General features: G+C 36.8%; 1 protein-coding gene across 7 annotated transcripts in view; it reads left to right on the forward strand.

Moving 5' to 3' along the window:
* Positions 1–13,866, forward strand: part of EPHA7 (EPH receptor A7) — a 163,412-nt gene that overhangs the window by 124,593 nt on the left and 24,953 nt on the right. For 5 of the 7 annotated variants that reach the window (XM_065836021.2, XM_065836015.2, XM_065836020.2 and 2 more), the window contains exons 8-12: positions 3,394–3,502; positions 4,191–4,246; positions 8,151–8,276; positions 12,389–12,574; positions 13,135–13,196. In XM_065836021.2, the coding sequence (XP_065692093.1) occupies positions 3,394–3,502; positions 4,191–4,246; positions 8,151–8,276; positions 12,389–12,574; positions 13,135–13,196 (539 nt within the window). The remainder of the gene's footprint in view (positions 1–3,393; positions 3,503–4,190; positions 4,247–8,150; positions 8,277–12,388; positions 12,575–13,134; positions 13,197–13,866) is intronic. The other 2 variants (XM_065836016.2, XM_065836018.2) reach the window with 1 other exon arrangement.

The following is a 13,866-nucleotide window of genomic DNA, read 5'->3' on the forward strand; positions in this document are numbered from 1 at the left end:
CATATAATAAGGTGTAAACTATGTAAAGGAAAAAAAAACACCTCTCCAAAACTCTCACAAAGTATGAAGCTGAAGTACACACTCTCTGAGTACAGTACACCAGAGAATGTGGCTGTGACATCTCAGCAGAGGGATAACACTTCAGGAGAGCTTGCTCTTTCCTTAATGTTGAAACCAATTTTGTTTCTTTATTTGTCTAAAAATTATACTGATACCTGTTTTCTTCACTAATGTAGATATGAGCATTCATGATTAGAGAAAATCTTCCACATTTTGGGTCTTCAGAAAGAAACTCTTCAGTCACTGAGACCTGGCAGCCATAAGCCCACTCATGAAAATGGCCTGTGTCACTTGCAGCTTCACCACTCTGTCACAGACCCAAATTTGGTTATGCTTTCTTTGGGTCATTTGCTTCACGTTGACCTGTCACACAGCAGATCAGCCAGATATGGAGCTGAGAATACTTAGCCAACAGGTTCAAAGAGTAGGAATGCCGGCTTTGCTCTTTACACTTTATCCAGCGTACCTAAGGTGTGGACGCACACTGTTGCATCCAATTAATTGCAGCCAGGTGCCACATGAACAGTTTGTAGGCTTTCTTAAAACACAGTAGTTATGTCATGATTCCAGCTTGGTTCCACACAGAACATGTAAACTATCGATGATGAAAAACACCACATATCTAATAGACGTAATTGAAATAGTAATTATCATAATAGCAGCAATAAACTGTTATTACTAATATTATTAGCTCTGTGTCTGATAGCATGCTTTCCATCCATAAAGTTCCACTTTAGAAAGAGCCAGTAGCAGAATTCCCATTTTACAGAATGAGAACATGAGGTACAGCCAGAAGTCATTTCTTATTTTGAGGAGATTGCTAGAAAACAAATTAAAAGTCTGTCATAATCTGTCATAGGTTTCTGCTAATTAGCTAATTTATTGTCCATAATGGTTTAAAATTAGTAGACCAAAATGTTTCCACATTTCCTTAATTATGTAGGTAATTTTTATATACTGAATGTAAGCACAGTTGTAGCTACTGAGGTTAGCAAAGATAATTTCAAAGGTAAAGTCTTGACTGGAGTTTGGTCAACATATGGAAGATTAGGAAATTCTAGAATGAATGCATTACCGACCATGCCCATGTGCCCTTTTTGTGACTCAGGTGATGAAAAACTGCATATAAACCAGGGAGATACTTGGCCAGTATGCACAGCAGATTTTTCTCTTCTCAAAGGCCAGCTTTGTGTTTTGACGTGCCATGTAAAATGTATGTCATTAAAGAAAATTTTAAAAGTGGTGTATTTTCCATTATCTTGAGAGGACATTGTAGAATATAATTCTCATCAAGGAAGATGTAAAAATACATCATACATTGCATCCCACCTATATTACCAGTTGTCCAATGAACCATGCCTCCATCTTTTTCCAGAACTCAGATAACATCCTCGGCCTGCTTCCAGAATGTGCCAATACCTAAAATCTGTGTGGCAGTTATGCAGAGCAACCCACTCACACACGTCAACCTCTATGCACTTAGCTCAGCTGCCAGATTAGATGACAGGCTGGGGTGGGTATTTTTCTAGACTGTCTTACATGGATGCAGCTTTGCACCCTGGCTGTTGTGACAGGATGCTGCCTCTTCTTGACTTCCAAGTGAGGTTTGCACTGAAGTTCAAAGAGAGAAAGGAACTGTTTTAGGAAATGCTGTGTAATACATAAATTTTACTTTCCCATGTTTGGGAAAGTTGGCTTCGATGGCCTGGTGATGCTACAGGAACTGAGTTGCGTTACTTATGCCCCTACACTCTTGCACGAAATAGTGACCACTGATTTCCCAGAAGTCCCACAAGTGGGATATGTGCAGGCCTGCAGGAGCAACCTGCTGATCTGAGCATCTCAGAAAGTTACAGCTACTCAAAAATAAGCATTTTTTCTTTAGTTACTCAAAAATAAGCATTTGTTCTTTTCAGTTAAAGATCAATATGAAAAATGAGATCTTCCTTATCTGCATTAGCTAGAACATTAAAAAATTACAAAGTTTCTTTAGGAATTGAAACTGGGCAGGGAGAGGAAATTTCCCATCAATGAGTAGTATTCTGTATCTGTGTGGAATAACAAGGAATTTATTCTTTTGAGGGGTGGAAGCAACTGGTACAGGTCAGTGTCAAATACATCATGTTGATTGGCTCACTTCTCCCAGGACAGAACAAATAAAAGATTGGTTTATTTGTTTCTATGGGAACCTCTTAAGCCTGTAACAGGAATCTGGTTCTGTGGAATTCATAAAATCCTCATGTAGACGTTCCTTTCAGTTACCTCTGCCAGAGTTAACCATCCACAATTTAGTTAATCAGTTGTCAGTTGGGTTTGCTTTTTTTCCCCCCTCTGTTGTCTCTCTGCTGTTTCCAAATGATTCACACTTTCACAGTCCCTTGCTCAGGATCACTGCCTGATGTCTCCTCCTGTATTCTCAGTTTCTTGGGCTATATCCTCTCTGTTACAAACCAGCAAAGCTCCATAAAGCTCAGTAGAGCTGCACTAATTTAATGTGACTGAATATATGGCCACCTTCCTTAGATGTTGGGCACCAATGTATTACTATTTAACAAACCTGGAGGTCTCTGAGGCTATTTACTCCTCAGTTTACATTGATGTGACAGGTATACATTCGTATGTATTAATAGCATTGGCATATCTGAATATAAAGAACAATAACGTGTGGATATTTTAGCATGTAAATTCTCTGAAGCACAGAGAATTCAATTTTGTATATGTGAAAGCACCTTTTTGTTCCTAACAGAAATGAATAAATAATAATAGCAATTTATAATGATTAATGGCAGTAAGAGATAGAAATATGCTAACTAGGAAATGTGTGTTAATTGATAGTGTGTCATCTCAAACATTATTCTTATAGTTAAGACACTGGTTCCTTGGATACCCTCAAAGTCACATTAAGCAGTTTTGGGCAGGAGGCTAGGAGAAGAAGTCTTCAGGGATTGTTCTCCTACTCTCCCCCTTTACAGGGACATCCAGGTCTTTTCTTTCAGGAAGAAGTCAACCACTGAGCAAAACAGAAGGCAGCACAGCTGTAGGAGGGAGTGGAAGTGGCTGGTGCTGGCTTTTGGTCAATGGCTGTGCCACTTTGACCAAACCAATTCCAACATAGCTTCTTTTTACTCCCTGTAGATGATCATTAACTCATCCAACATTTGGATGACTTTCCAACAGAGACCCCTTTTCAGGCTAACATTATCAATTTAATAGTTTCAGGCAACTGAAAAGGTAAACTAACAGTCTGCAATTCATGAACGTTTACTTAATTTTTTGCAGTTCCTTTGTAGGGAATAATTTTAGACTAATCTCTACTCTGTGCTCTGTTTGTAGCCACAGCTGTTTCCAGTGAACAGAATCCTGTTATTATCATAGCTGTGGTTGCTGTGGCAGGAACCATCATTCTGGTCTTCATGGTGTTTGGATTCATCATTGGGCGAAGGTATTGCACCTTGTGTAGGCACAAGCACATCTGACCACACTCTTGTGAATTCTTGAGACATAGGCTAATCTGGGATGGTAATTTGCAGAACTCAAACAGAAGTAGTTTTTAGTAAGGACCATTTTCATTTAAATCCCGTTATCAATTATAGTTTGTCCTCTTTGGCAAGACATACTTAAATCAAGATGTTCTTTTTGTCCTATGTAAACGTGCTGTAAAAGGAACCCCTACTAGGTTCTTTACCTGTACTCCTAAAAGTTCCTTTTTCTGTTCAGTTTTCCTGTGTGTAGAAGTCTGACACTTTATCTGATCAGCCTTTAAATGACTTTACATTCAAGAAAAAGAAGCACAGCAGTAAGTTTAAGAATACCATCATGTAAAACAGTGTTCTACTTTCAAGTTCTTTAATCCTCTGTTTTATCCGTAGAAGCTTTTCACCAGAACTAGAATTTTCTCTTTAGGACCTGTCCCAACTGGTATTTGGTACAAAAGCCTTTTGCTTAGAACTGTTCATGATTTATTTAAAACTCTGCTATCAAGAGAATTGTAGCTGAAACTTTCAAAGGGCTTACGGGAGTTAGGTGCTCAGTGCCTAAAAATCTCAGCCCGCAAAGCTGATGTTGTCAGGACTTGAAATGTGAGGAAGCAAATCATTATTTATGAGTAAAACTGACATTTTTCTTTTCAGGCATTGTGGCTATAGCAAAGCTGATCAAGAAGGGGATGAAGAACTTTACTTTCATTGTAAGTGTTTTGCTTTTTTCCCCAGCTTTCAAAAATTACCAACTGCAATAGTGTAAACAATACTAAAACAACACTTCATAAAAGAGAAAGCCATAAGAAATTCAAAAATGCTGTATAAATAGCAAGTGGGAAGTTAGACACTGTGAAAATGTGACCTAAACAAAAAGAATGCAGATTAAAGTCAACGTTGTTCACACAGACAGTTTTATTTCTATACATGTGTATGATATATTGTTGTTTTCATTTTGCCTTTTTTTTTTTTAATTTAGTTGCTTTAAATACATGTTTCACACCATCCTAATGATCCCTCTAAGGTGCAGTATTTGCGAGACCTTTGGCTAAGTGACTGTATGATCTTTACCTCAGGCAAACTTCAGATTAAAAAAGTATGGGTCTCTGCATCACCTTAACAATGAAGCTGTTCTGCTCAGCAGCTGTTTTCTGCTACTGTGAATACTGTGGCATCAATATTTACAAAACATAAAGCCCTTAAAAATAGAATATTTAATGTGAAAAGAAAGGTGAGCTACTTTATTGCTGTTCTCTGTTCTAGAATCACTCGCCTAGTGAAGAATAACACCTAAAGCCTCTTCTTAAAATCACAGCTACCACCCGAACTTATGCCAGAACCCTGAAAAAAATTTAATAAAATGCATCTTTCTTTGGTTAATGACAACTGAAAATTTAAGGGGAGAGGCAGACTCATACAAGAATAGTTTATTTTTTATCAAAATACATTTTAAAAAACTTTATTTTAGCCCTTTCTCATTTCACTTGTAATATCATTTTGACATGAGAAATTAAAAATATTTTCATTTCTTTTACAATCAGTCATTAACTCAGGAAGTATGGTAAAATTAAATTCCAAAATAATTTTTAAAATCCAAAATCACATAACAGAATTAAACCCCAAGTTCTGACACAGAACAATGCCTGGGTTTCCAGTATTCTCCCACACCTCCTATCAGCAGAACTTGACATTCAGTCATGGTATGATGTATATAGCCTTTGTTGTCTGCCGATAATTGCAGATGTAGCTTAAATCCATCAGATTTTTTTGATGAAAGCAATATGTTTTATCTTATTTTACATATGTTAAAATCATGAGAATGTAACTTCATGTGGAGAATGAAGTACCCACTAGTCACAAATTTGTAGCATCTTCTCAATGCATGTCTCTTTAAATGAGTAGTTCTATCCAAGGCTCCACTCAAAATCAAGGTTTCTGTCTCACCTTTCTGCCCTGAAAAATCAGATCAGTGGGAATTTGTTTATTCTCCCTGAGTTTGGGTGTGTTGCTACCTAAATCATTTCTTTGAAATGCAGTGAGTAGCAAACTAAGTAGTGACATCATTGCAGCTTTAGTCAATCAATTCATAATCTGTGCAAGAAAGGTGGATAAGAATGGGATAAGAATTATTTATCACGCACTTTGCAGTGCAGTTGATTCTAAAGTATTGATAAAATTTCTGATGTTACTTAAATGTTACTATTCTGGGAGTGATGGATATGAAATTTACCTCTCTTAGATGCATTATAAGCTTTTCATGTCTTCAGAAGAGCTGCTTTCACTTTTAAAATCCCCATTATGTCCTTGAAGAAAAAGGTCAGATATGTATTCTTGTATGTCAGTATATAAACAAAAGCAATATGGTAGCTAAATAATTCATCTCAATTATCGGTGGCATTTTTTATTTCAGTGAAAGTGTAAACAGATTAATATGAAAGTTGCTACATAATGATTAATAGTTTATCAGAAATTGTGAGATTTTATAAGTTTTCATTTTGATCATTTTGCTTTCAAGAAATCTGGTTATCCAGCGAATCAGTCAGAAGAGTTAGCATACATAGTCTTTTAAAATCATGGCACCAAGTAGAAGACACTTTTTGCCAACCTATTTTTTCATCATCTGCTGATTGAAAGTTTAGTGTTTAATTTTATTTGACAACCATGTACAGAATGAGATGGAACCCAGTGCTGTGGACACGAACTTGGTCACAAAGCTGTGAATACCAATTTGGTGTCCTTTTGCTTCATAACATCTAGACAACCCTCTTCTGTGCTGAGGTATCAGATTGGATTTTCAAAAATGTGACTTATAACAAGTGCTTAATTAACACAAAAACTTACAAGTAACCATTTTTAAAAGCAGGTTTTAAAGTACTGTGTTTAATAGTGTGTCAAATATTTTGTTTCTGTCCCCTTCAACTCTCTGTGACCTTAAGTTCTACACTTGAAGATACAAGTACAATGCAGGAGTTTAGTCAAGCAATTCAGATTTATATTTGGTTTCCTCCTACCATTTTCTTCTAACAATGTCTTCAAATCTAAGCCAACATTATTTCACATTGGTATGCCAGGATAGCCTTGGTCTGACAAAATGTTTTATGACAGCTTGAATAAAGAACCATCACAGACCTTTTTGAGATTCACAAGGTTACCTCCATTCCAGGCCCCTTATCACAAACACAAGAGGATGACTCCTCCATCTCCCTGCCTGAAAGCAGTATCATATGAGATTAACCTATTTCTTCCTTCTCATTTTCTCTAGTCATTTTTGGTTTTAAGAAATAAATATTTATAATTTTAAATATTTGTAGTACTATCAGTAAAACTGGAAGAACATCTATTTAAATACATAATGTCTCAGATAATAACATCTGGGCAACATTTCAAATAATTTTTCTGGATGTAAATTTGTTAGATAACTCAAACATTTTCTCTAGCTTTTTGTTCTTTTGAGGGCTTGGGTTTTTTTTTTTTTTGGTCACTAATACCATCTGAAACATAAATACACGTGATTAGTAAGGTATTTTTCAATAGATGTTCAAATTTAAAATATTTTATGTTCAATTAAAAGATTACAAAGTTACCATATGTTTTGTATTGACTTTTGATCCTGTTCTTGTGTATCAGTGTATCAACTAATGGAGGAACATTCTTGTATTTTCATAATGAGTTTTGATTCACTGATTTAATTAAAGCTCAGAACCGTAATCCCTGTGAGCTGAATTTATTTATAAAAAAATGCTTGATTAATAGATTTCCAGCATTACTCTTGTTTCACCAGAAGTTTCTGCTTTCACCAGAAGAGGAAAAAATAATTTTCCTGAATCAGCAGCTAACTAAGGGGAAAAACTACATACTGGCCAGAGCTCTGTGCTGCCTGAGTTGCACTAAATGCTATACTGGAGAAAGAGGGAGCAAAAAACTAATTGCACCATATTATTCACTTAGGTGCTTGAGAGAGGGAATAATTGTGCTACAGAGCCCACTTTCCCTTCATATGCCTTTACAAGTTGGCTACAAGTGTTTCTTATGTTCATATTCTAGTGCAAGAAACTTACCTAAGGATATAAATTCTGAGTGTTGTGAATAGTTCAGCCTGACTATTGCCACAGCATGTAAATAATACTAGATTCAGTAGTTTAAGCAAATTGAAGTAGGTGAAGGAGACTTTCAAATCCCCCTAGAAGACAGAGATAACATAAAGAAACCCTGCTTACACAATGTGGGAAAAGAAGATAAACTGTCCTTAAACAGAAAAGAAAGTTTCACCTCACCTGCTGCTCTTATACCCCTTCCCCTGCTTTATTTTTGCTTCCACTCAACCCTTACATTTTATTCCATTGAGCACTATTTAACATTTATTACTTCTTTCACTTCAAGTTGGAGATGCAGATGCTCATGTTAGTAATTTTTAGAGATGGGATTGTGTAGTTGTGTCAGCATGCTTGCAGATGATGCCTAAAACTAAAGTTGCCTCTCAGAGCAGCTCTGACTCAGGCAGCGTGGAAGCAGGTTCACTCTTCCAAGAAGCACTCTGCATAATGAAATTCCTGGGCTGACTGCACAATAAGTGCCTTTGCTTCATCACAGTCATGCTTTCTTACATCATTACAGTTAAATTTCCAGGCACCAAAACCTACATCGACCCTGAAACCTATGAGGACCCAAATAGAGCTGTCCATCAATTCGCCAAGGAGCTAGATGCCTCTTGTATTAAAATTGAGCGCGTGATTGGTGCAGGTAAGGCTGCCGTGGCTTCCTGATTCAACTGTTCCATTTACCCGGGATCGAAACTCATACATCATAATGACAGGCAAATAATTATACCTCAAGTATAGAAGAACTTCTTGCATTTGCCAGAGTGGTTAAGAGCAATGAAGCTTTACTCGCCTCTAAAATATAAAGACAAACACAGGGAAAAAAACCTACAAAACCCAAATGAATAAGTAAATGAAGAGCCTTGCTTGACATTGAAATCTTGTGGGTTTCTAATTCTGTATCTACTGTTAAAAATTTAACTGGGGGGGGAGTTTTGCTGCATATTAAAGGTGTTAGGCATGAGTGCAAATTCTACTTGCTTTCCTTTTGCAAGAGGGCTTTTTGACCTCTGAATTTTTGTTCCTGTATGTAAGGAAAACTGGCTGCAGCACAAAATCTTAAATAGAGACTAGGAAGGTCTTGTTTCTGTATAACAGAATCTTCCCTAAGGCTGCTTTTTGTTCTACCATTTTTCTTTTTGATATTTTATGAATACAAAAAGTTATTGTTTAACTTGTCATGACTGATTGTAATTGCACCAGCATTACATTGCTTTTCTTCCTCTTAAACTGTCTACCACCTACTTAAGACATGGTGTTCATGCTCTAAAAAGGCAGTTTCATTTGTTTGCATTAATAAGATATGTGACATTTTTATTGCACTAGTCCATGTAGTAAAATTAAGTTTCCATGAGTAAGAAAAATATCAAATACTTTGGATTCCTGGAGGAAATGTTCTTTTGCTTTCCTGTTGTTTTATAAAAGTATTAGTAGAATACTTTTTAAATCACCCTGTAGTTTGGTATGCACTGTAAATTACATACTGTGGCATTATTTAAAAAGAGAAGAAATATCTCTAAAACAAGTTGGTTTACCTGTATTAAAATCTTTACACTTAGAATTCACAATGCCTCCTTAATGTAACCTCACTCATGTTGAATCATGTCTTAATCACGGAGTAGTACTGTTGAAATTAACAACACTGCTGAGCAAATTATTACTTCAGATGAGTAAGACCATAAGAATCCAGCCCGTGCCAACTAATAACTTTTGTGATGCTAGAATGGCAGCATCTCTTGTAATAAATACATAATATACAATATTTAAAATCAAGATTAGCATAGAAAAATTACTGAGCTTTATCTTTTCCTTTGAGTTAAAAAACTATGAGCATAGCAACAGCTCAGAGCACAAAGATATATTCAGTTGGACTTTGCCTATGCCTTCTGAACAAAACATTGAAAATGCTTCAGTTGCAAAGAGTATACAGTTTAAAATGTATTTTCACTGTTGTGACAGAGTAATTCCGGAATGTTAATTTTGTTGACTGCAGATGAATTTATTCTTCAGTACGAGTGATAGCAAAAAACTAACGTGTCATTAGTCATACTGAAGAAAGTTAATTAGAAGTGCTATGGTGAATAGCATATTGTGTATGGGGTTTAGCTACGGCTTTAACCTGTTGATGTAGATAGCAGACAGGAGTGAAATGAAATGAAGTCCAGGAACAACAGAATGTTAAAGACCCAAAGAAGCAGCTGAAACTCACACATCAAAGAAGAATATAGAATTTGTACTAGTGACAGCACCAGAAAAGCCACTTAGCAGTCTCAATACACATCAGCAATCCTGGCCATGTCAACTATCAGACAAACAGGCTGAAAGTATGCTTGTGCTCAATTTGCATGAGGGATATGTGCTTTCCTTGCCAACATTTTCATTACTACCCTGCTGCGGCCACCTGTCAGACACAGAATATGGTGTCCACTATGATGAGTCCTTGTTCATACCACACATCCTTTGTTTCAATCTCTTTCTTGTTGACGTGCTGAGCTAGTGGCTATGTGACTGTCCAGTATTCCCTCTCCTGTTGTCATATTTTGTGGATCCTTTTTGGGCATCATTTCAGCTGAATATACTATTTTATTGGGAATAAAAGTAGTGCAATGGCTAGCTTCCTGGCCTGAAATGCATAACATCCAAGTTCAAGTTTCTGGTTTACCTGAGTGTGAGTGATCTGCTTTTGGAAATCGATCAAAAAAAGATCACAGAGAGCTGGAAAGGTGCTAAGCCTTAGCATCTCCTGTGCCAAGTATCCTAATTACCTGGATCTGAAGTATCACATACACACATACACACGTCTCATTTTCAACATGGAACAAAAAACAGTTTTGGAAGATACTACTAGAGAAAATTATTATCCTTTAGTAAGTTCTTGTGGCTAGGAGCTGTGAGCCAGGTGAGTGGTGAATTCATTAATAGTCATCCATATGGCTAATGAAGTACATGAAGGAGGTCAAGGCACCAGGCTAAGGGCATGAGCAGCTAGTTGTTACATACGTCACAGCTGTGCCTCATGGTATTCGTAGCTATGAGATGGAAATTCAGACACCACCACCAGTACCCAAGGAGGGTTGAGGCTAATGCCTCACCTGTGCAGGCAGGAACAGTTGTACTCTATCTGGCCAATTAGTTCTGCTACAGCACGGTGTTAGCAGAGGTATATGGAGTTGATCTGAGCTAACCTTAATTCAACTAGCAAAGAACAGAGAGAGAGAAATTCAATTCAGTATGCAGTCATCTCCTGTGAGATTCATAAAACCAGCCATGCTGAGTGGAGATTTGCCTGAACAAGTCAGTAGGAAATATTAAGGTTTGGCCAAAGTTCTACACTTCTGTCTGGTCTGGAGAATGGTGAAGCCAAGGCTCTGCTTTTGGGGGTGAGAAGAGAACAGTAGCATTGGAACGGCGGCAGTGTCCTAAACAGAACTCATCCACTAGGACACTTCAAACATCTACCTCTTCAGGCATTCATCTCCGTTTCCAGGCATACCTCTCTCTCCACTGCCAGCCAGATGCCTTGGCAGTGTGTATGTGCACTTAAGTCCTGATCCCACCAGGTTTCTTAGGACCTCAGCCTATGTCCCAAAGGAGTTCTCTAGTCAAAGTCTTTATGTTAGTCTTTCCTCATACAAATCATTTTTTTCAGCACTCGCCCTGTATAGGTGTGTGTGGATATAGGTGTGTCTGCATACTTGTGTATACTCAATAGGTTAATGTTAAGGCACTCCATAGATATGTGGGAGATAAATTTCTGACTTGATTTGATTTGGAAGAGGGACTTGGATCTTTATCTCCCATACTGCAGATAAATTTAAAAAGTACCAGATTATTAAATATTTTTGTGATGAATCTTTTGCTTTTTAAAGAGATGTTCCCCTTCATTCAGTATATGTTACTAACTTTTTCTCCTATATATTTCAAGAGATTTTTCTTCCTGGCCACAGAATGGGAGGTCTTTGTTTTCCTTTCTGGTGACATGGCTGTGAGGCATGGGACAATCCTTGAATCTTTCACAGTCTCAATAGTAGTGGCATTTATCTCCACATCTCACGTGCTTCCATGTGGTTGTTGGGGCTTTTTTTTTCTGGCATTGTTGCTGGCTGTTTGGCAATTTTTTTTCACATACTTCTTCAAGTTCCAGTTGTCTGTTAGTTTAGAAACCTTTTACAAACTTCTAGTATACGCTTGTGTTTGTTTAATGTAGCAAAATTATTATAAGTCACACCTTTCATTTCATAATCTGCAAAGTAAATTATCCTACTTGAAGGTAATAATGTAGTGCTTCATTTAACACCATAATGATGTTAAATTAAAAGTAGCTCTGAAAGAGCTGCCTTTTGAAAGAAAAAAGCCCATCGGATCTAAAGATGACAAGGAAACCATGTAGAACAGAATTACATTTTCACTTAGAAATGGTATTACTATTTCTGTAATAGTATTTTCTTATGAAAACTACTTCATATTTATTTCCTATTTATGAAAAAATGTGACAAATTACTAACAAGTCTTATGAAATATTCAAATAAGAGTCTTGTAGATAGACTTAACATGAAGTGTTTACTGTGTAAGGTATTCAATCAGCAATTCATTTAAAGCACATGCCTGTCTTTATGTTTCTAAGTAATCCATTTCAAATATGAACAGTCACATGCTAAATTTTAACACATACTTAGGCTGCTAGTTGACTCAAGGCCTAAGAGAAATATTGATATTCTAGTCGGAGTAACTCAGCATTGGTCTACTTCATTTTAGGAGAGTTTGGTGAAGTGTGCAGTGGGCGTCTAAAGCTTCCTGGCAAGAGAGATGTTGCAGTAGCCATAAAAACTCTGAAAGTTGGCTACACTGAAAAGCAAAGGAGAGATTTCCTGTGTGAAGCTAGCATCATGGGACAGTTTGACCACCCGAACGTTGTTCACTTAGAAGGGGTTGTTACCAGAGGTAAGCAGTGGCTCCACCTGTCAGTCAAATAACAACATAATGGCAGAAATTACTTTAGGTTATTCATGGTCAAAGATTCAAATTAGGCTGCACACTCGTAATGGATTTTTTCCTGATGCGTTACTAACTAAAACAATACTTACTTTGTGGTGCAACCTGAGGAAAAAAATTAAGATGCATGCATGATTAAAAGATGAAGTACTTTTAAATATATTATTTTTCTAGTTTCATTTAGCCTCAAAGACCATGCAGAGAGATAAGGTTTCTTATGTCCTTTTATATTATCTGAAGTGTCATTATTCCAGAGTCCTGTTCACACAGCAGGAGTTAGGAGAACACACTGACATTTTGATTTGTATGGTTTAATTTTGTGAATCATGACCACGTTCCACACAGACATTTAAGAACTTATTAGAGCTCAGCAACAGTGCTGGAGGCCTCAGAAATGTTCGTTGCCTCAGTGATTCAGTCCTTCAAAGGAGTACCATGTGTTTGATCAAAAAAAGGCACTCCATTTGCGTTACAGTTTCTCAAACAAAATAAGTCTTCTTTTCTTTCAGGGAAACCAGTCATGATTGTAATAGAATACATGGAGAATGGGGCCTTAGATGCATTTCTTAGGGTGAGTACCAAAATGAAAACATACATAAACATATTTTAAGTGGTATGTATATTATATTATGTGTTGTCACCTTTAAAAATGTGGGTTTAGATATGTGCCTATATAGGTATACATGCATGATATTCGTATAATTAAAATGGTTTTCAGGCTGAAATGAAGCTTGACAAATGCTACGAGTTCACTATGTTATTTCAGCAAAACCAGATCAGAAATGAGAGGATCAGACAGGATCACATGGGAACATTCTAGGAATTTAGGTGATTTAATATGGCATAGACATGGTGGGTTCTATTATTGCCACCACCTGAAGTTAAAACCACCGATACCTAAGGCCCAATCTTCTGCCTCTTGGGTGAAGAATTTTATTGTGTCAGCATGGTAGAAATCAGTATACAAGGATCACTAAATGAACTATGGTTGTGTATAAGAGAAGAACAAAGGAAAAAGCAATGCAACTTCACAATAATTTAGTATTTTTTGAGTGTGTGTCCTAAACTCCTTACCAGGTGTACAAGACAGTGCAAGGTGATATATAAACACCCTATAGAGAACAAAAAGATTATGTTTGTTATATTGTTGTATCTCTAAAAGGAGATAGTCCTTATTCTCTTGATATAAATAATTATGCTGAGAGATGAAGCGCATAGAGGCAAACTATAAAGACTTGTGC

The sequence above is a fragment of the Patagioenas fasciata genome, chromosome 3, assembly GCF_037038585.1.
Source record: "Patagioenas fasciata isolate bPatFas1 chromosome 3, bPatFas1.hap1, whole genome shotgun sequence".
Classification (NCBI taxonomy): Eukaryota; Metazoa; Chordata; class Aves; order Columbiformes; family Columbidae; genus Patagioenas; species Patagioenas fasciata.